Source organism: Brachyhypopomus gauderio, chromosome 6 (assembly GCF_052324685.1).
Source record: "Brachyhypopomus gauderio isolate BG-103 chromosome 6, BGAUD_0.2, whole genome shotgun sequence".
NCBI classification, from domain to species: domain Eukaryota; kingdom Metazoa; phylum Chordata; class Actinopteri; order Gymnotiformes; family Hypopomidae; genus Brachyhypopomus; species Brachyhypopomus gauderio.
In genome coordinates, this window is record NC_135216.1 from 11,934,621 (window position 1) to 11,957,649 (window position 23,029).

The 23,029-nt window shown below is 48.4% G+C and overlaps 1 protein-coding gene across 1 annotated transcript in view; it reads left to right on the top strand.

Annotated features, from left to right (window-relative positions):
- Positions 1-23,029, top strand: part of csmd2 (CUB and Sushi multiple domains 2) — a 204,109-nt gene that overhangs the window by 142,342 nt on the left and 38,738 nt on the right. Inside the window, exons 26-43 of the mRNA XM_077008705.1 lie at positions 1,220-1,422; positions 2,744-2,935; positions 3,901-4,039; positions 4,155-4,342; positions 6,418-6,612; positions 7,148-7,264; positions 8,106-8,219; positions 10,302-10,397; positions 10,968-11,171; positions 11,825-11,949; positions 13,796-13,892; positions 14,562-14,666; positions 15,141-15,259; positions 15,514-15,583; positions 16,811-16,927; positions 17,060-17,269; positions 19,299-19,487; positions 22,602-22,779. Coding sequence (XP_076864820.1) covers positions 1,220-1,422; positions 2,744-2,935; positions 3,901-4,039; positions 4,155-4,342; positions 6,418-6,612; positions 7,148-7,264; positions 8,106-8,219; positions 10,302-10,397; positions 10,968-11,171; positions 11,825-11,949; positions 13,796-13,892; positions 14,562-14,666; positions 15,141-15,259; positions 15,514-15,583; positions 16,811-16,927; positions 17,060-17,269; positions 19,299-19,487; positions 22,602-22,779 — 2,658 coding nt within the window. The remainder of the gene's footprint in view (positions 1-1,219; positions 1,423-2,743; positions 2,936-3,900; positions 4,040-4,154; positions 4,343-6,417; positions 6,613-7,147; positions 7,265-8,105; positions 8,220-10,301; positions 10,398-10,967; positions 11,172-11,824; positions 11,950-13,795; positions 13,893-14,561; positions 14,667-15,140; positions 15,260-15,513; positions 15,584-16,810; positions 16,928-17,059; positions 17,270-19,298; positions 19,488-22,601; positions 22,780-23,029) is intronic.

The following is a 23,029-nucleotide window of genomic DNA, read 5'->3' on the forward strand; positions in this document are numbered from 1 at the left end:
GCCTCATGCAGAGAAGCTTTTCATATTTTTCATTGATTTGTAAGTATATGTATATGCGGTATATGCATAATGTGTTATCTTTGAATACATGCATAATGTATGCCCTTTTGCATGACTGCATTAGCTTCTAGCTTACTAATATATTCAGCCACAGCCCTGTGGAAGCTCAAAGTTTCAGGATTGAGTTCACCAGACCTGGCGGGGCAACAGTCACAGACGTCCGTGTTTAAGGAACTCTCGACCTTCTTTCATTAGCGTCTACCCATTCAGCCCTTAACCATGGTGGTTGGCCTACATTGCTATAGCACACACAGCAGTCTGGACGTGTGTGTGTGGGTTGTGTGTACGCCAGTCAGATGCCTGAACCTCCAGGCGTCTGTGCAGCGAGCCATGCATGTGTTGCATTTCAATGTGAAGGAATTCAACAAGGTGGTTTCTCACTCCCTCTTGCGCACTCTATTCCACTTATTTAGTCTGACCCCACCTCTCTCGTTCTTTCTCCCTCTCTTTCTCTCTGTCTCTCTCACACGGTCTACTCCCTAACTGCCCCTCTTCTCTCTCTCCCTCTCTCTTTTTGGCTCTCACACAGACAATCTGCCCCCTCACCATCTCTCCTTCCCCCAGGCTCTCTCTCTCTCTCTCTCTCTCTCTCTCTCTCTCTCTCTCTCTCTCCCCTCCCCCTCTCTGCCTAAGACCTGAGGTCCTTCCCTTCAAGCAGCTGCCTCCTCTGACTCTTTTCTGCATGCCAGGAACTCTTTATTTATTTCAATCTCATGTTTGTATCTGCCATCTGTCACTGGAACCTCTCCTGCATCCTGCATCAATCTCTCTCTCTCTCTCTCTCTCTCTCTCTCTCTCTCTCTTTACCTGGTGGAACAAGTGTCGGTTCGGGAGTCCAGCTGTTTCCCAGCTGGCCTTGTAGTCACACTCATCTCTCTAACAATAAACAAATATAAGACAATAGGTTCACAGTGCATCCTCAGGGGGGGGATTACGAAACAGAAGTCAGTATATATAGTGAGTAAGGATTATCCAAATGACTGCACTATCCTATTATGGCCATGCCAGTTTCCATTCTGTCATCTTAATCACGGCTCGGTTTTCTCACAGGCAGTGATAAATGACAATAGAGTATTTCAGTAGCTATCTCTGCAATTTAGTTCTACCGCTCTGATTTGAGTGTGTGTGTGTGTGTGTGCGTGTGTGTGTGCGCGTGCAGACTGCATTTCCTGGTGTTCCACACAGAGGAGGTGCATGATGTGTTGCGGATCTGGGACGGGCCGCAGGATGGTGGCGTGCTGCTGCGGGAACTGAGTGGTTCGGTTCTGCCCCCAGACCTTCACAGCACCTTCAACTCTGTCAGCCTACAGTTCACCACGGACTTCTTCACCAGCAAACAGGGCTTTGCATTACAGTTCTCAGGTGAGATCAGGTGTGTGTGTGTGTGTGTGTGTGTGTGTGTGTGTGTGTGTGTGTGTGTGTGTGTGTGTGTGTGCACTTGTGTGGATGGGTGCATGTAAGTATGTGTGTGTCTGTACACCTCACGTGAAAATATTGCAGTGTGACACATTATGCTGTTTCGGTATGCCTTCTTCATGATGTATGTCAGAATTTCAAACTCTCATATGCTACAAGACTAAAAGAAGCCCTGGAGGAATGTTCTTATCTAATAAGGCAGACTCAGTTTCAGCAGTAAGCAGTTCTGCAGGAAATAAAATAGTCTCACTCTAGAAGTCTGCAGTGGATTCAAACTGGGTTTAGCTAACATTAGTGGCATTAAAGGATTTGAGTGACGTCCCCTTCAGTTTGAGTTGAGTTTCAGCCAACACAAATGGCATGAAAGACTTTGAGTGATTTGAGTGACAACCCCTTCAGCTCATTTTTTTTGGCCCATACCTGTGCAGTGTGCTATGCTAGAATGAAACAGCCTATGCCTGTGGTATCGATGTCCTGATTGGTGCTGGTTTGAGGAGCCGTGGACTCAGCCAGTAGCATTACCTCCACATTCTACTGGGACCAATGGGAGCACAGGCTGGAGCACAGGCACAGGCCACTAGGGTTTAGAGCAGAGGCCCATGTAGACCAGCCCAGGTGGGGCAGGTTCCCTCCTCACTAGTCTGAACCTGTAACCAGGGCAAGATCTTTTACTGATTATGTCTGCCTTGCCTTTATCAGCCAGGCTCTGTCTGGGTCTTCTGAATTTTCACCTAGAACCTCAGTGAATAAAAAAGTTGCTTAATAACCAAAGGCAGGAAGAAAGCCGACGCCCCGCGGGGAAACGGAGCGGCTGCATCTCGACACGGAGCGTTATTTTTCTTCCTCTTCTTCCATGTTGTATTTTTAACCCCACTGCACCTTCCAACCCTTCCCGACCTAAAGAGGAGTGAGCGTGTGGCGGCTGTGTGGGGGAATCTGCACAGATGTTTGTGTAAATAAGAACATGGATAAGGCTTCACCGTGTGGAACTGATGTGAGTGGCACGCGCTCCCACGCTAGAGAATCACAGAGCTCGACACCAGCTTAATCTGTCTGCTATGCAGGGGTGTGATCCGTCCCCGTGCGGGAACACCAGCACGCACCCTCGGGACTCCTCTCCCACTACACCCTCCCTCCTTCCAGCGAGCGAGCCGACATCACCGACACTTGACGTCGCGCACGTCTTTCCTGTTTTATGCTCTTGCGCGCGTCAGCGTCGATCGCTCTTGGCGGGTCCCTTGCGTGATGTTTGCTCCTCCTCTTGCAGTCTCCACGGCAACATCGTGTAACGACCCCGGCGTGCCGGCTAACGGCACCCGCGGCGGCGAAAGCAGGCAGCCAGGAGACCATGTGCTGTTCCAGTGCGATCCTGGGTACATCCTACAGGGGGCGACCAAGATCACCTGCACTGAGATCAACAACCGCTTTTTCTGGCAGCCTGACCCCCCCACCTGCTCAGGTGACAATCTATTGAATTTAACAGTAGAGCTTTTCATAACTGGTGCTACCTGCCCACAATATACACTGAGGAGTAATTACGTCTTTCAATTTCTTAGAAACAAATACATGTTTGTCTACACTGTGAGCACTTAAGTAAACAATTTTAATTGAGTAAATTGAAAAATCTTCTAATTTTCTGTCAACTGTGTGACAATGATTACACCTCAGAATGGTTAATTGCAAACAAGCTGATAGCACTAGAGATGGAAAATAAGTCTTTGTTGCCTTCTTGTACATTCTAAGTTTGTTCTCTCTGAAGTGATGGTAATTAACAACAGCGGTTAAGAGCCTGTAATTAGCTGCCTTGTTCGATTAGGGCTACACTGAGTTTGTGTGGAAGCTTAGCTGCACCGCAAACAAATCTGGGACCTTCTCCTAAGATTATACATGAAACCTCAGCACCAGTGTCAGTGGCCATTAGCATTCTCCTTGTAGTGAGTCAATACAAGAGAGTTTGTGAACCAGCATATGCAAACAAACACTAGTATAGGAAGTATTACCAGAATGGGAAGTAGCAGGGATTTGGGTTAACCAGGGTTGTCCTGAAAGTTTAACCTTCATTGCTTATAATATAGGCCTGAAAAGAGATGATGCAAGATGAACAGGAATAAGTCTCAGCAGGAAAAGACGAACAGTACTGATTTTAGACGGTCGGGAGCTTTGTTCTAAAGCGCATATGTGTCAAAGGAACATAATGAGGCTAGCAATTTGTAAGGGACCAAAAAAATCTAGTTGTCAGAACATGGCACTTATTAGTGGGGTGATATTACTCTTGCTTTCAAGAGTGATCGGTATTCATGAATCAATCATGAGCCACGTTACCTCACGTTTCTCACGTTACCTCACCGACAAAGCGGCTAGACCGTTCGCCATCGGCTTGTCATTGATCTGTACATGTTCATCGTGCCCTGTTTTGCCTTCCAGCTCCGTGTGGAGGGAATCTGACTGGTCCCAGTGGTCTGATTCTGTCCCCTGAGTACCCAGAGCCCTACCCTCACGGTAGAGAGTGTGACTGGACCGTCACCGTCACCTCCGACTACATCATCTCCCTCACATTTAATCAGTAAGCACGTATGCTCGTAGCTGCAGGTGCCTCTGACAAAACTGATGTCCGTCTCGGTGCGTAAACAGGTCTTGCGCTAGGCTAAGTGGCACCTCGGTTCCATCTCTTCTCCTAGCTTCAGTCTGGAGCCCAGCTATGACTTCCTGCACATCTACGATGGACCCGACTCCCTCAGCCCACTGCTGGGCAGCTTCTATGGCACCGACGTCCCAGAGCACATCGAGAGCAGCTCCAACATGCTGTTCCTGGCCTTCCGCAGCGACGCCTCGCTTAGCAGCAATGGCTTTGTCCTGCAGTACACAGGTACGCCCCACCAACCCCACCGCCCTCGACGCATACCCCCAACCCCCCTGTGGGGAAGTGCTCACACTGACCTTGTCTTGGGTGACTTATTTGATATGTTCCGTGTGCATGACGCGGGGCTTCTGACGATGATTGCATGTGGCACTCCGAGATTGTGAAAGGTCACATGATCACTCGAGGGGAGCCCCTCCCCTGCTCGGCCTATGCGGAGAGTATTGACTTTCTTCACTCGCCATTTCTCCTCTTGTTTTGCGCGTGTACTGGAGGAATATTAGCGCAGTGTTAATTAGTTTACGGGCTCTTTGAATCTTCTCTTGATCCTGCCACCCCACACTCCATGTAATTATCGACCCTTGTGCCGCTCGCAGCAGACTAGAAACAAATTATGAATTATTATAAAAAGCGAGAGGCCGACGTGTGCGCGCTGGGGCCGGGGCTTTGATCAATGCTCTGCTGTCATGCGAAAACCTCGGTGCAAATGAGAACAAATGCCTGCTCGTTGTCCCCGGCACGCTGCCGCCACGGGCCGAGTGTTCGCCACCCCCGCCGCCCTCCCCCAGCGCCCGTACGGCTCCGCAAGTGTCATCGCACTCGCCTCCTTCAAACCGGCCACGTCCACAGCGCTGGAAGCAGGCCTCAGCCCACCGCTGCTCCGGACGAGCCTAGTGCAGCTCCGATGTGCCTGACGTATCCCGAGAACACCTGGTGCAGTAGACACTCTTTGGCGCATATCGGTGGCGAGTGCTTAATATAACCTTTTAGCCGCAGTGCACTCGAAGTGAACTACACCCCAACCCTGCGGCTGAGACGGGGAGGGCCCGGGCTGGCCGGCCCTGGCCAGTGAGCGAGTGCTCTGTAGCGGTGCGGAGCGTTCTCTCAATCTGGCCAAGCAGATGGACTCAGCATGTGGCACTTCTGAAGCTCCGAGTCCAGACCCCGCTCGCCTCGCTAATGAATTACGATGAACTAATAACGTGGAAAAGCGAGCAAATGCCGTTGCGTGTTTGTTTGTCTGCTCGTGCTCGCGTGCTGCCCCGTGTCTCGGCCTTGGCCCACGCTCGCTGCTCAGCCTCCGCTTGCCAGCGCTTTTGGACCGGCCTTCCGGCACCGCCACTCTCTTAACAGGCAAGTCAGCTTTTCACAAAGCCCCAACTGGGTCCCATTGGCCTCCGAGGTGCACTATGTGGGCCAAGACTCTGCACGCTTGACTGATAGTTAAATAAACACACACACACACACACACACACACACACACACACACACACACACACACACACACACACACACACACACACACACACTTGAACATATACAAACACGTACACAGAAATACCCATACACAGAAAAAATCACACATACACACGCACCCGCACACACACACCTGAGCCGGCTGCAGTCCAGTCTTAATTAGAGGTGAGCTCTAGGCCTGTGGTGTGGGTGCACTGTGAGGCCAGGTGCTCGCTAATGTCAGCTGTCAGGCTGTCGGTGGTGCTGTGCTGTGGGGAGCAGACTGCAGACGTGCATCGGGGATCCACTGTGCCATGAAGCGCACACGCCTGCCTCGGTAGCATTAGCATAGGGCGCTAACTGCCTCCTCTTTAGCGTGGCTGCTATTGCCCTCCCAAAAAAAAATAAAAATCACTGGGGATTTAAAGCAAGAAACGATTATTTTTATGCCGTGCAACCTTTTTTCTTCACAAGTGCAGGAATGTAGGAATTCGATTGATTTCTAATTAGGGCTCTGACGAAAATCTCACGTCGGTCTCTTTTGTGTAGTCAGCAAGCCATAGTTCAACATAGTGTCACTTTTAATCTCCTCTGGGTGAGCTTCATCCCCAACCCTCTCCCCCAGCTGGATGGGGGCGGGGCACTTCCTCTCTGTGCTGCTTTAGAAAGGACTCCTCACGTCTCAGGAATCTTCTCTTCACATGAACTGCACATTCGTTCCCCATCAACACACTTGCTGTCGGTGCTCTGGATTCTGCCACCAGTACGAGATCAGTGCCTTGAGAAAGCAGCCGTGTTGGTCGTCTCCGTGTTCCTCTAATCCCTCTCCCTTCCTCATTCTGCCACAGAGAACCCCAGAGAGTCGTGCTTTGAGCCGGGCTTCGTCCGGAACGGCACGCGCATGGGCACTGAACTGAAGCTGGGCTCCACGGTCACCTACCACTGTGATAACGGCTACACCCTGGAGGGAGACGCCACCCTCACCTGCATCATGGGCACAGACAGCAAGCCCAGCTGGAACAAACCAAAACCTGTTTGCATAGGTAGAAAAAAAAGCTTTTTTTTTTCTTTAAAAGAAAGAAAATGCATTTTGAAGAAAATCAATTCAATATACTGAACTTTAGTGTCAGAGATCCAAACATGTTATTACGCTCATGTTGCTGGTTGTCACATGCATTGCTAACCAAGCACGAGCTTCTTCATGATGACTAGTGGGTGGATGGTGCTGGCACGTGCGATGCTACCTTGGAGAGAAGGAGAGGCGTCTTTCCGCAGGCTAACCCGCAGAGACACTTTGACAACATTGCAATCTGGCGTTAGCAAACACTTGGGACGGCCACTAGAGCAGCCCCGCAATCAGACAAGGAAAGTCATTTAAGATCAGCGGAATAAGGACGCAGTGGGGAGGAGATGAGGGAGACAAAGCATTAGTGTTTAATTCTCCCCCCTCTCATTCTGTCTCTTTGTCTCTGTTCCTTCCTTCCTCTCTCTCTCTCTCTCTCTCTCTCTCTCTCTCTCTCTCTCTCTCTCTCTCTCTCTCTCTCTCTCTCTCTCTCTCTCTCTCTCTCTCTCTCTCAGCTCTGTGTGGTGGCCAGTACTCTGGCTTAGAGGGAGTTGTGCTCTCACCAGGTTATCCTGGAAACTACAGCAGCGGGAGAACCTGCCTCTACTCAGTCATCGTGCCCAAGGACTACGGTACGCAAGCTTCAGGGCTGCACCCATAGACCACACCTATACGCCGCACCCACACACCACATCCACATGCCGCACCTACAATCTCCACCTACATACCACATCCACACACTGCATCTGCACACCACACCCACAAACAGCACCAACGTCCCCCACCCGTGCCACCACACGCCGCAGCCCCGCACCTCACCACCCACAATGCACCAGCAGCAGTGGTGAGCCCGCTCGCTCTCCTGATTTAAAACCTCCAGACCACCGTGAGGCGCTGCACCGCGCGACGCCCCTTTGCCCTCTACTTCCTGTCCCCGGCGTCTCCATCTGCTGAGGAGACCTAATGAGGAGTAAGTGGCGGCTGCGGGGATGGAGAATAGGACCATCCCTCATTTCACAGCAGCAGGTGCTACTTGACCACAGGACGCTGTTGTCTGATCCGTAAAAGGTGGAGGTCGTTCGGGCCATTTGGAGGGCCCTGCAGAGCCGGGTAATACCGGATCCAAACAGGAACATATTTCTCCCGGCCAAGTCAAGCGTTCTGGAAATGGAGATAATTAAAGCACACATTTTCATAGGCACAGTGTAATGACTTTGAACTGCAGGGAGAGTGAGACTGAGTGCTTTGTCATGTGAAACTGCTGAATTGGGTTCCTGTACGTGGTTCACGTCATGTGGTGGAAAACTAGGGTGCACAGAGGAGACACAGGTGGCTCTGTGTGATTAAGTCCTGCAGGATTTACTGATATATTCTTTTACACTGCTTATGTGTATCTGTATTAAAAATCACTTCATTTTTAAAACAATCAACGCTCTGTTCTCCCTCTTTCTCTGTCTTTGTGTGTCCCCTCAGTGGTATTCAGTCAGTTTGCCTTCTTCCAGACGGCTCTGAACGACGTTGTTGAGGTGTATGATGGCCCCACGACACATTCCCGTGTCTTGAGCTCACTATCAGGGTCTCACTCAGGTTTGCACACCTCTCTTCACTCAACATGGTACAGTCCACCGCCTACGCACTGCTGTTGCAGATACATCAGACATACAGAAACACATACATCACATTGGAAAGGAAATTACAAGGGAAATCGATAAGGTGGATGAGTTAAAAAATAAACAGATACTTTGTGAGCTTGTATTCTTTTCATGATTGTAGTCCAAACTTTGGGTTATGTAGTCTTGTTCTCATCTGCCCTTACTGTTGTGTACATCTTTGGTGTCAGAGAAAGGTTTGACAAATCGGTGAACTTGGCCCTGCCCCACCACAATTGGTAAACAAATATTCAGGCCTGTATATCAGTATCATACTTCCTGTGTTCTGTGGCTGTTTCCTGTGGAGGGGCGATGCCACTTTTGATTGGTCGGTGGTGGCAAACGGTCTTGGTCCAGATAAGGAAGGACATCTGGACGGGGGGGGCTTTTGGAGGAGAGCTGGTGTGGAGCTGAGAGGAGTTGGGACAGACATGCTGGACTGAGAAGTAGACATCTCTCCCTTAGGTTTGGAGACATCTCTCCCTGTCCCTCTCTCTGTCTGTCCATCTCTTAGGTAACATTCAGACAGTGTTTTTTATGGTGCATTTTTTGTTGTTTACGCCCTCCAGCCTTCTCCCGTGTCCCGGGAGATGGTTCTGTACGCCACGCTCTTCTCCTCCCGCTCCCTTGCGGTGGAGCGTTGCCGTTATCACAGGCAGTGCCACGTGTGTAGAGCACGCCCTCTGGGACGCTGCACCCAGGAGCAGGGTGCACAATTGGCGAAGTGAACGGACACTGGAAAACTAATACACATACACCCTGGCATGAATAGTAAACAGTGGATTGTGTGGGCAGACAGTGAGAAATATGTTTCTGCAAGGTTTCGTGCATCTGTTGGATTTGAGAGGAAATTGTGGTCTCGGTGACAGCACAGGCGTGTGTATTTCTGCAGACGCCTGTGGCACAATTTATCAGCGAGCTCAACATAATGATAAAATATGAAATGCATATTCCCCCACCACACTTTGGTTCTTAGTGAATGGGTAACTCAGGAAGAGGTTGTCACTCAAGATTGCATCACTGGTGATCTATTTTAGCCCTTCCTATCCAGGAGTGGAGCAGCGTCACAGAACTGTAGCGGCACCGGTAATAATAGGTTGGCTGAAATAAGCTGCAGGTGTAAATAAATCAGCAGTCAGGGTTTCCCCGTACCTTGCCCTGGTCCAGATTATTAGCTGTCAGCCTGACAGCTGCCCACAGAGGCCTGCTCTAATAAGTACCCAGCATGCCACGGGGCCTGGCGCTGGTGTTGGTGTAACCCGGTGTGTGTCACCGCAGTGCGTGTTGTGCAGTGTGCTCGTCTCTGGTCACTGCGGGAGTCTGTCAACACAGAATCGGGGCGCCGCAAGATTCCCAGCAAACCCCGCTGTGCCCCAGGGAACTGTGGGTAAACTCATATCCAACACAGAGTGCCTTCCCTAAACTCATCATATGTGCACACACGCACACACACACACACACACACACCAGGAAACAGACAGCGTATGCTGACTAATGAGGTTGTAGGATGGTGGAATGGAAGAAGCTGTGTTACATAAAGAGATTTCCCCAGCCAAAGAAAATCGGATTGCTATTTCACAAATTTACGAGTTGGAAAAATGAAGTGTCAGAGAGGAGATCTTTCAGAGATATTGACTGACACTAAATGTTTTTATTTTATTACTAATAATCATCATTTGGTGTGTTTGATGTGTTGTTTCATTTCTCCCACTTTCCCTTTTGCCATTAGATTGTCCTTTTCTGAGTGACAGGGAAATATATTCTAGGTAGCAGATTTTAAATGTGATGTTGGGTGTCTTGAAGTGACAGCCAACATTTTTCTTCTTGAAAGCTTTTTAATTAACTTGACACATCAACTAAAAATATTATAAATATATATTTTTTAAAAATCAACAGTATTACTGGTAAAAAAAAAATGTATCAATAATGCAGTTCATTACTGAACATGTAAAAATGTCTTACTAGTAAAAGTGCTTTGTGTTTCATTTCACATGGATAAACCTGTCCTATGTTTTTTTAGGAGAGTCCCTTCCACTGGCCACCTCTAACCAGATCCACATCCGCTTCACCTCCAAAGGCCAGGCCACCTCGCGAGGCTTCCACCTGGTCTACCAAGGTAGGGCTGAGAAGCAGAGCTCCTGTGCACATCAGCACATCAGCAGCGCTAGCACCCTGAGACGAGACACGCCACCCCCCACCCCCACGTTTTTACGACTAGGGTCCCTAAAGTGGCCTGAATTATTTAAAGAAGTCCTCACCCAAACACGGAAACACACACACACACACACACACACACACACACACACACACACACACACACACACACACACACGTTAAAAGATGACACTTTAAATTTAATCCAGCTTAGTAGCTGTCATAGTGCCTCTACCTCAGCATGTTCTAGCTCTGTATATAATAGATGACTTGGCTGTTATGAGCTTAGCAGTTATTACTGTTCTGTTGTACCTCCATCTCCTGCTGTGGTCGTGGCCTGGAGTGGGTTTGTCCCATGTCAGTAAGGTGTAGCGCTGTTCCGATAGCACTGTTGTGTACTGATGCCTAACAAGACCATTTTGAGCAGTTTTTGGGCATATCCTACGAGATGCGAGCAGATCAAACGAGACGTGAGCAGATCCCACGGGACGTGAGCGTAACGTGATCGTGCCTCTTCCTCGCCCCCCGCCAGCCGTCCCCAGAACCAGCGCCACGCAGTGCAGCTCGGTCCCGGAGCCCAGGCACGGGAGGCGCACGGGCAACAGCTTTGCGGTGGGCGCTGTGGTGCGCTTCGAGTGTAGCGCAGGCTACGTGCTGGAGGGCCCCAGTGCCATCGAGTGCCTGACGGTGGCCAACGCCCTCGCCCAGTGGAACAACACCATCCCCAGCTGTGTAGGTGAGGAGGCCCCTACGCTGAATACACCGCACGTCCCGAAAGAGCCCTGTGAATACAGCACCCTACGCATCTACGGTGTTAATGCCACACCCGGTAGCGTAATGATGGAGCTTGTTCAATAATATGAACTGGAGAACTAAAGCAGTGTCCGAATGCAGTCAGCTTCTTCATCTTCTCTTTATTGCTCACGCCTGGGAGAGTTAGATATGCATCACTATAAGCTGTCATGTTCCACCACCCTGGGGCTCTAGTAGGAAAGAGATGGCGTCCAGGCTGCAGACTTTGCCTTCCGAGAGGGGCCTGTCTCATACACCTTCTCCTGTCTGCCTAACAAGCAGTGGCACACAGCTGCAGGCTAGCAGCCATGACCTCCAGTTACACACACACACACACACACGCACACACACACACAGGTGCAGTAAGCTGCACACACACACACGCACGTGCTGTGTAGATTCTACAGATGCTTACCTGTTCGCTTCACTGCAGCTACCAGATGTTTGGCCACAGGAACTCCATCTGAAAACACAGCGTCAGAGCCCAAGAACATTTCAAAAGTACCTTCGCTGTGTGTGCATGCGTGCGCACTGCTGTGTGCGATTGCTGCCGTTTACCTGATCGTGCCTCTCCCTGCCCTTCACGCTGTGTTCCAGTACCGTGTGGGGGGAACCTCACCCAGCGGACAGGCACCATCCTCTCCCCAGGGTACCCTGAGCCCTACCTGAACAGCCTGAGCTGTGTGTGGAAAATCACAGTGCCAGAAGGATCAGGAATACAGGTAGGACTCCTCTCCAGAGCTTCCATCTTGCCTTCAGTTCTTTGTGATCCTGCTGGAAGAATGACTCTTATTCTAATGTCTTCATTTTGACTCTTGCTCTTTTGAATTCCTCCAGCTCAGGGTTCTTTGCAGGCCTGACGAACTTACTTCCTGTTTACTGTTTTTTTTTTCTTTTCTTTTCTTTTTCATTTTACTTCAGTGGAGGATTTGAAAGTTTCATGATCAGGGTGGAGATGCCCTCTGTTCTGGGATTTCAACCAATATCTCTGTGGCCCTTAATGCCTGCGGTCATGCCTCATAACTCCGTCCAGTATAGTGTCCCTGGCACCTTCTAAGCTTCTCTGTAAAGAATTCTGTGGGTTTTATTTGGCAGCTGCTTGGCCTCCTCTATCTCTACCACAAAACATTTATTCCCTTGATTACATATATTGCACCACTTGTACCAAGGGCAGATGTGGCCCCACTAGGCTGTGTTAACACTGTAGGACCTCTGCAGGAGGCCCGGAGGTACGCCAGCCCGGCAGGTACTCACCACTACGAGTGCAGAATAAGGTCCCAGTGTAAGCGTAACGGTCTGGCTTAGAGGAACTCTGGGGCTGGGAGGCCTCACCTGTCTTCATCACGACTCTTCCTTTGGTACAGGCACACATGTGCGGCACTTTTATACAAGTGTGGCACTTAAATAAAGACTTTTTCTAGTGTTGCAGTTGTTTTGATTATTGTACATCACAGCTTGAAGTGTCAGGAATGTGTTCCTCAGACGTGCTGTGACGCTGTTGTGGACCTCACGCGTGGTTCAGATCCACCAACAAAGCCTTAAGTGAGTTGAGTCATCGGCCCCCCTGTGAGAGGGACACAGACGGGTGTGGAGTCAAGAGACAAGAAGTCAGAAAGATTAAGTGTGAGGTTCTTTGAAGAGGATGGTGAGGACGGTAGTGCAGCTGAGTCAGATCAGGGCTGAGATGGGAGAGGTAAATATGGCTGTCTGTATATCTCAGCACTGCCCGTGTGACAGTGTTATCAGTCCCATTACAAATAGTCTCTGGTCTGGCCACTGTGGCTAAACGTACCACTGGGTTTGTGAAAACTGCGCAATTAATTGACAGGCTACTGATAATAATGGCAAAGGAAAGTTGATTTGTCAGTAACAAATTATGTTTAATAACCTAGAACATTCTGCATTGAAATGTCAGATGTTTGTATTAATAGTGAATATTCATAGTCAGCTGGTCTATTTGCCTGGAGTGGTCTGTGTCCTTAACTGAATCAATCATGTTCATTGTTCCAGCATTATCTTAGATTGACAAAAATAAAAGTGACACGGAAAGACAACGAGCGTAACGCGGTTTCTGGTGTCTGGTGTCTCCTCCGAAGGCCTTTGGCCAAGTCGGCCTTGGCCTCCTGAGATTTCCGGTTCACCGCACGGAGCAAGCACAAATAAACACAGCATTTGACTGCACGGCTATCAGATGTGACAATCTCCCAGCAATAGCCATAGCCACGCTGCTGTGACCGTCCAATTTCTCAGCCTGCTTGAGGGTGAGGTGAAAATAGACGCCTGCCAGTATTTACCGGTCTGCTCACTGACAAACCCAGCAGAAAAAAAGCAGACTTCCACCAAGCTTACACTGTGCAGAAGGCCCCAGAGAAAAACGAGTCTGTTTTTAGATTTCAGGAGCTCAGAAGAGGTATAGTATAGCACTAGATGTGCGGTTCAAAGCACCCTGTCTGTCATTTCACCAAAAAACTTTTCAACACCATACTGAGGGCTGTGACTCACACAGCCAATTGGCTGATGCTCCATGCTAACCAAGGCTGACTGTGTGTTCTGTCATCTCTCTCCCAGATCCAGGTGATTAGCTTTGTGACTGAGCAGAACTGGGACTCTCTGGAGGTGTTTGATGGCGGCGACAACACGGACGCCATGCTGGGGAGCTTCTCAGGTGGGCTGCCCCAGTACTGTGCTGGCTGGTTCATTACTGACGCCTACAATGACTGTCAGCTCTGCCACCCCACCCCCTACCCCCCCAACCACCACCACACCAAATGTCTCTACCAAGCTTCTGTGGAAATTGCGTAGGCGAAATGTGATACAGGCCTATACTCTAATTGTGAATTTTGTTTTTTTACTGAATGTTATTTTATTCTGGAATCAATTGATAACATTTGTCAAGAAAGCATTAATAGGCTTGTAAAGATTTGACTGCATTTTAAAAAAGGTTAAGACGTTTTGTTTGTAGATGAAATGCAGGATTCTTATTTTATTTCGCTTTCTGTGCGGAAATTGAATCAGGCACAAATGTTACCTGTGCCCAGGAGAGGCGGGTGAAGGATCAATCTGTTGTTAATAAATGACCCCAGTCTTAAGTCAAACGAGCCGGTCAGATCACTTCCTGTTCTTCAGATTGGAAGGCTCTACAGCCTGACTTGAGACCCTGCAAGGGGATGGCAGGACTTTTTCTTTTCTTGCTAAACAACTCTTTCCCTTTATTTTTGGTCCAGCTTTGTCCTAAAAGTCAAGACCCTGCAAGTGTTCTGTCATCCCCAAACCGTACTTGGATGTATATCTATAAAATGTCCGTCATGTTGAAGGGTATCTGTGTGTGTTGCAGGGACCTCAGTGCCAGCTCTCCTGAACAGCACCTCCAATCAGCTGTATCTGCACTTCTTCTCTGACATAAGCGTGTCAGCGGCTGGCTTCCGTCTGGAGTACAAGAGTAAGAACACGGAGCCTCGAGCTTCACGCCGTTTCCTTTAGACACCGTAGATGTATACACGCATTTCAATCCTTGTTCAGTTCTTACCTGCATGTTAGGTGGCACACACACACACACACACACACACACACACACACACACACACACTTTCAACCTTCTATAACCTTATTCAGTCCATGATTCATTGTATTGTGCTTTGTCATTCACTCTGGTCAACTAAACAAACTGAATTCCTGCTTGCACGCTGCTTTCAAGGGTGCAAGTTTACAACTTAGCAGCTTAGTTTACAACTCTCCACATTAGCAAATGATATCCGAATCAAAGCAGATTTATTACATAAACATTAGCAAAAGTCAATAATGAATCACTTGGTAGCCAACAGGAGAGTAAGCAGAGATCTGGCATGACGTTCAGGAGTTTGGTGGATTATTTATGCGTATATACGTATTTGCTTCCTCTTGTTCCTCCTCCCAGCCGTGTCCCTCACCAGTTGTCCTGAGCCCGTTCTGCCTATGAACGGGTTCAAGGTGGGAGAACGTCTGCAGATGAACAGCGTGGTGGCCTTTCATTGTGATCCAGGATATACCCTACAGGTCGGCCTGCTACACGCCTGCTACACGCCTGCTCAACATAACTGCTCCATGCATTAAAAAACAATTGCTTTTAAGCTCCCTTTGCTGACGCTTTGAGGTTTTGAGTCACTTTTCTAAAAAGCAGATCATAATACACAATATATGAAACCTGGACAACACAGCTATAGGAGAGTAGGAAGTCCTAAAATACAAATGAATGAATGAATGCATGTGTTAATAGGTGAATGAGTGAATTATTTTTTTTCTCTTTGTAGGGAGTGTCCCACATCACCTGCATGCCAGGGACCGTGCGACGGTGGAACTACCCCCCGCCACTCTGCATTGGTACGGTCCATTCTGTCCTCTTTCATTCTTTCACTGTCCATAGTGTCACCCCCGCTCACGCTCCAAGGCCAACTATCATTATTCGGTATAGGCTATTCATCAGACTCAAGAGAAGCTAGTTCCTCTACCTGTCACCGCAAACAGGCAGAGAATCAGGACTTAGCAACACTTTAGTCGCTGTGGGATTACTGAAGTGTCACACACTACCAAAGCTATCATACAAGTAGTGTTTGCGACATTCTACTCTCCTGCGTTGCCGCTTCGAAATCTTGCTTTTACGAAATAAAGGCCGTGTCGTGGTCGATTCGCTGTGGCCTGACTGGTTAGTGCCGAACGTTTGCTAGTTCAAAACTGAGCTGCGCGGTAACAGCGACTTCGGTAAGTCGCCCGCCAGGCGTCCCGCGTCCTCGCCGGTCGTTCAGGTGGGGTCCTGTCACGCCGTGGCAACGACAGGCGGGCCTCGCGCAACAGTAAATACTAATCACGCCACACGTGAGGCAGGCTCAGCCCCTCTGCTCTGCATGAGAGAGCACACGCGTGTGGATTAAAGAGACAGGGAGGACAAGGGTGAGCCCGCGTGTCAAGGGGCGCTGCAGCCCCCACACACGCCTCTTGACAAACATGAGTAATGACTGTGACCTACTCTACCCTAATTAGTTCCGTCCAGCGCCATGATTGACGGAAATGCTGGGGAGATGTATGGTTTGCACTGGCATCAGCAGTTTCCTGATTGCCCTTGACTGTCCAGACACACGCAGTGCATTCAGACTCTTTTGCGTTGCATGCTAGGGATCCATGGCTTTGTGCGGCTGTCTCCACAGAGCCTTGCCAAGACTTTAAACAGTGTTGCTAGAATCAATTAGGATGCCAAACTGTGAACTCTTTGCGCAGAGCAGGAAAAGGTAAAAACTGCATCTAACCCAAGAAGCAAAGGAGAAGGGTTTACAAAATTGAAAGGCAGGAAGCCACCTGGGGTCTCTGATGCCATGTAAAGGTCACTCAGCCCTCTTCAAAGGTGAAGCAGTGTATTACATTCATTCCTGTTTTTTTTTTTTTTTTTGCTGTGACAGGCCTTTAGAGGTGGCACAGGTTAACATGTGATGCCTGCTCCCCCAAAGCAGACAGTGTTGCTTCTAAATATACATGCTGTCGTTGTGTAATGCCTTTAACTTGTTACTTTCTGAGAATGGACCTTAAACCTTTGCCTGTTGTTGTCCTTGCATGCAGCACAGTGTGGGGGGATCCGTGAGGAGATGGAAGGAACCATTCTCAGCCCTGGTTTCCCAGGAAACTACCCTAGCAACAGCGACTGTACTTGGAGGGTCTACCTCCCAGTCGGATATGGTAAGTAAACAATACGTGAACGCGGTCTTGTCCGTTTTGAGCCTTGCGGGTAATGATTCTGAATTATAAAGAAATAAAAGTAATGGTTGTTATGCGCTATTATTTTCAACGTTTCTTTTACTATCTTAACAGGAGCCCACATTCAGTTTCTCAACTTCTCAACGGAGGCCAACCACGACTTCCTGGAGATCAGGAATGGGCCGTTTGACACCAGCACTGTGATTGGCCGATTCAGCGGGCCGGATATACCAGCCACCCTGCTCACCACGTCGCATGAAACCACAGTGTATTTTCATAGTGACCACTCTCAGAACAAACCAGGGTTCAGGTTTGACTATCAAGGTAAGGAAATATGTCTACAGCTCTCAACTGGGACAATTTACACTCAACAAACATGAAGCTGCATGTTTGAACCAAAACAAGGGTATGACATTCATCACAGTGTTTCATCAACATTATAAATATTAAAATTCATCACTTGTAGAGTACACGTTTACATACAGACTCAAGAGCTTAATTAAATGTCTTTGTAATTTAGGGGTCTTGTCTAGTGTCCAACCACAGTAATGACTCTTTCTTTTTAAAGCTGTAAAGCTGATAAAATTGACCAGGTGGAAACATAAACTGCTTCTGTCAGTTATATATTAGCAGTGCTGTATAAGTGTGTCTCTGCAGTGAAACTTCACCTCTGAAAAGGCAAACATAAGAGGTGCTGCAATTTATATTGTAATTCAATAAACTTTTGTGGAATTGAAATGCACTATCAGTATTTACATAATTATGTGACATTAGCATTTGAATCAGGATTTATATTCAGCATAGCACTCTTCTGCAATGTGTGCACACCTCATTTCCCATAGAAGATGCTCTGATCTATACAAATCAATCCCTTTAGTTACATTTATATCCCATCTGAACCACTGCACACTAGCTTTAGCATCTGAGAAGTCATTTGGTGGGTGGAGCGGAGATTGTTTCAGCTTGGAGGAGGAATCAGCCTCTGGCATGGCTGTAAAACATTTCAGAAAAGTGTTTTAAGGGAAGTGATGGATGAAACACAAATGGAACGCTGGAGAGGATACTACAAATGTCGACAAAGAAATTTTCACCCCTTAAAAATGAACAGTCACAACTTGCCAGCAATCAGAGGTGGCTTCTGCTTTTTTTAGAAGCTCTTGCCAAGAGAAAGCAACTGTATTTCTTTTTCTGCATTTCCTGTTGAAATGTGAAATGGTCAAGTAAAGTGCGTGTATATATATATATATATATATATAAATGAAGTGAAGGAGTCCTACAGTTGCCATCTAGATTAGTGAAGCTGTTGTAGGTGGTCCTATTTCTCCTAATGGGGCCCACAGTCACTTCTCCAGGGCTTATGCCTACAGTTGTCTGGTAGTGGGGGCGCAGCCAGGCATCGACTGCAGAGTGAAGAGACCGGGTGAACCAGTGGGTAATTGCACTCGTTGTGCCTGTGTGTGGGACACACAACCCTACTTACCAGTCTGTCTTTCTGAAGGGAGCGGAACCAGTGAGAGAAAGTGTTGGTGAGTGTTAATAAGTGAAAAAGCAAGCAAAAACAAAGCCGCAAACAAACAAGAATTTCAGCCTGATTTGGGACCTGACCACTTCTTATTGAAGACGAAACAGAGCCATGTGCAATTCTCCTTTCTCCTTTCTCCATTCCGCAACCCAGAGTCGTTACCACAGTGGCGCTGAAAACCCGGATTCTGGACGTGTGTGTACGTCCCTGTTCGGAGAACTTATCAAGCCCCTGGGCAAACACAACATCAGGCGCTCGAGCTACAACAAGAGCATCTCCTTAACTTTGAAGACCTCGTGCAGGAGCAGGCAGAGGAAGGCCGCACTCTCTGGAGACCGCTTACGTCTGCCAGCACTTCAGCTGTGGGATGCTGTGTGTGTGTGTCGATGCTCGCTCAATGGGTCTGGGTCCCTACTGACAGAAAAGTTGGCGTATAAGTAGGGTATCGTTAACCACACACAAGCGCAACCGATTTTAATTACCTGCTTGATCACCCGGGCTGTCTCTCCGCCCCACATCCAATGTTCGGCCACGCCCCCGCTGACACACTGTTCATTACCAGTGCTACTTAAATATGACAGTGAAAGTCACTCCTTGTGAAAACTTGGGACTGAACTGAACTTCTGTAGGGTATTAAACTTCCTGTTCTTTTATACCATTCAGCTTATCAAAAACAGCCATCTGCTCCTTCTGGTTCCAGACCTCATATCGATTGGTGTTCCAATCACAAAAACATTATTACAGGCACCAGTCCAATCTTACACTCTGACAAGCTGTGTTTTTGATGGGCTTCTGAGATTGTTTTTGTGTCTGCCTGTCTGTGTCTCCCAGCCTATGAGCTCCAAGAATGCCCAGACGCCGAACCTTTTCGTCATGGTGTGGTGGTGGGTGCTGGGTACAATGTGGGCCAATCCATCTCCTTCGAGTGCTACCCGGGGTACCAGCTCATGGGGCAGTCTATCCTGACTTGCCAACACGGCACCACCCGCAGCTGGGATCATCCATTTCCTCGGTGTGAAGGTACAACCCAACCAATCTTTAGGGCTATAATCATCTTGAGTGTTGCTTTTCAAAAAAAGTCAATTCCCAAAACAGTTCTGGGTTTTATGGGTGCTGAATCACGAAAATGTTTTGCTAAAGAAAGAATGTGAAAAGTGGAAAAAAATATTTCTCGTATTCCACTGCTCTCCGTCTGACACGCAAACACTGTGTATGGAGACCGATGTGCAAACCAAACTTTCTAAATCTATTCCCTCAAACCCCTTCCGTGGACCTGAGTGGTCTCCTCGAAGGGCGACGCACAAGCACTGCACCCTGAAAGACCTGACAGTAAGGGAGAGGAAGAGCAATGGATCCTCATTCATATGCATCATCCTTGGCCTAAATTCTCCTGCTCATTTTCCGTTCCTTCAATTCACTGAGTAAAATAAATAGCTCGTCATTAGGCATAAGTGTCGGGGATTGTGAATAGCTGTGGAGGGGTAGAGATGTTTGGGGGGTGCGCTCATCACCTCTCCACCATTCAGTGGGCTGGGATTTGGAGCGTCGTTGCGTTAGTTAGCATAACCAGAGAGAATTGCACAAACAATGCAGCCCACAAACCCTTGGCTGTGCTATAAAATGTTATGTTTGGCATAAAATTTGGTGGCGTGTGCTGATGACTTTAACCGCCCTCGTGCATTTCCTCGATGGGGTGATTTAAGTGTGGTGTGGAAGGAGGGAGCAGTGGAAGTAGACACATGCTCACCTGCTCACGTGAGGACTCTGGTGGGGGGGGGTGCCACCAGGCCTGGCTCCAAGGAGAGAGATGTCAAGGCAACCGCAGTCTGCCCTTACCCTTATAAGATGGTGCATAAGCCACCTACATGCCTTGAGAGGTTTGGAGAGTTTCAGATCTGAATCATAAATCACCTGCATATTACTTGGGTGGACCAAGTACAATTCAAAGAAATTCTGCTCAGTTCTGAAATTTTGTGGTTCAAGTAGGAGAACTAAATGGACTCCTCATTTGTTACAGATTCAGTACTTTGTCACTAGATTTTTTTTCTTTTTAAATGGCGGAAGCAATTTTTTGTTTTCTTTTTGTTTTTTCGGGCAAGACATTTGACAGAATTATATTGGTGCTTGACTGCAGGGCATGTAGAAATGACCCAGTGTTTAGACAGCTACAGGGAGGATTTCAAAAGCCAGGCTGTTGGTTTCCATGGCCCCACTCAGTAAGACATACCCAGGCCATGATTGTCTCATGTTTAAACGGATGGTGGACGCTCAGCCTTGGGCGTTCTGTTCTCTCTCAACAGCAACACCAGCTTGTCAGGCCAAAATGGCGCTCCATTTTGGTTAGTCAGTATTTTGTATTATTTATTCACCAGACACTTCACAAAGATGGTCCCACGTTTTTAAAAAATGCTCACTGTTTGTTCCACATATGTCAAGGTATCACACACAAAACTGCAGCTCAAATACCAGAACCTACAGAAAGGTCTATAAAAATGACCCCAGCTATGTGCCCTTTTTCCAGGGTGTTGAGTTATATAAGAATGTGGAGTTTGACTGTAGGTTGGCTGTTAACCTTCTGGTCAACTGAACTTCATAGCTGACATGGTTAAAAGAACACTTACAAGACATTTGACTGAGGGAATATTGCTCTTTTGCCTGAAGGACATGAGTCATCAACTGGAACAGGGTTGAGAATTGAAGCAACTTAGCGGGGTTTGCTGAAGACCTTTTACAGTGTGGGTAATTCTTCCACTGGTAATTGACATTCCTGGTGTGACCAAATGAAACTGGAAAGCACAGCACATCCCATCAAAGGTAAAAAACACTCCTTCACAGGCCTGAGAAAGGTAGCAGTGTTTTTGTTCAAAGAAATCACGGTCAACTGTTCCACTTTGAACATTACTTTGGCTCCAGTGTCTCGCCTTGGTTTTTGATTGAGAAGGACCATCCTGAAAGGAGTTAGAAAGCACTTAGGAAGTGAGTGACATTTTTGATGGCTACCTTGCACTATCACTCCTCCCCCCCTCTCTCTCTCTCTCTCTCTCTCTCTCTGAGAGTGGCACAGGGCTGTGCTCTGTGTGCATTATCATGCCCATAGGTTTCCTCTCCTGTGAGATCCCATGTGATCGATGCTCATCAGCACGGCGCCACCTATTATCGTCACCTCGCGTCACCCCGCATCACCCCGCGTCACCCCGCGTGCCCTCCCTGCCTTTGCCTCTCTCTCCGCCCGCCCCACTCTCTCCCTCCAGCACTGCTCCCTCCAGCTGCCTCGCACCAACGCTCTCGCCGCTGTCCTATGCGTCGCCCGGCCCTGCCCGAACCCCCCCGACCCGATCAATAGCATCACCGCACATTTCTGCTCGCTAGCGTGGTGTACTTTTAATCAATGTGCTGATCAATACTTCATTTAGGAGGTGAGGTGAGGGAAGGGGGCGCACTGCATTAGGGATTAACAGAGAAATGAGGAGGAAGGAAAGCACACAGAAGGAGGTCGCGGAGGAGAGGTTGCCATGGAGCAAGCGGAGCTGGTGGAGAGAGAGAACGTGGGTGAGGGCTCGCAGTAAAGAGACGAACGCCCCGTGTGCCTGTTATTTTAGGTCTGTTTAATGTGCGTGTTAAATCACAGATTACTTGCCCACAAGTCTGGCACGACTGTGATCTGTCGCCATGTGAGGAGGATTCGATTTCAGAACATTTGGCCAGAGATGCAGGAACTGCTTCCAGAATCCAGAGTGTCTCCTGCTGGAGTGGAGGTGGAGGAGTGGAGGCAGGCAGAAGGAGTGAGTGATCTAGTGGGAGGACTTCAGCCGCCTTCTGTTGCCCACGGGGTCGGCCTGTAAATCGGGTCTCTGTGTCGCTCCCCCCGTTCCTGGGCCGTCCCATGTGCACCTCATATTCCCTTTCTCCTCTTGCAGGATAAGGTTGTGTCCTTATCTTCCTGGAACATGCCAACCCTGTCCTCGCCCCCTAACAGGCTTTCTTACTTAATCTCAGGCCTTGGTGAATCACATTAAGGACAGAGCGACTGAGAGAAGGTTTTTTTTTTTTTTCTCTGACTCCCACGGAATCTGATTCTGAGGAATCCTTATTTATGCTCTCTGTTATATATTTAATTCTGCTCTTTCCTCAAAGTGCCCTGTGGTGGGAATATTACATCAGACAATGGAACCATCTTCTCTCCTGGTTATCCGGAGGACTACCCCAGCCCGGTGGACTGCACATGGCTGATCACAGTGGCTCCTGGCCTGGGCGTGCGCCTTAACTTCACCCTGTTGCAGGTCCACGGGCCTCATGACTTTATCACTGTCTGGTAAGCTGGCTGACTGGGTCTATAAAACTGACAAATTCCATCTCTTTCTACCTCTCTCTCTTTTTCTGCCTCTCTAGTTCACTGTCACAGGGCAATATAACAATGTCTAATCTCGCCAGTGTTAAATTTATTGGTTGCTGTGTTAAGTTAATCAGCAACAGTTAGCTTTGATTTTTGCACCCAGGCAGGTCCTGCATGATGCTTTCTTATGCTGCGACACCAAATCACAGCCTTGAGTGTATAAGCACAC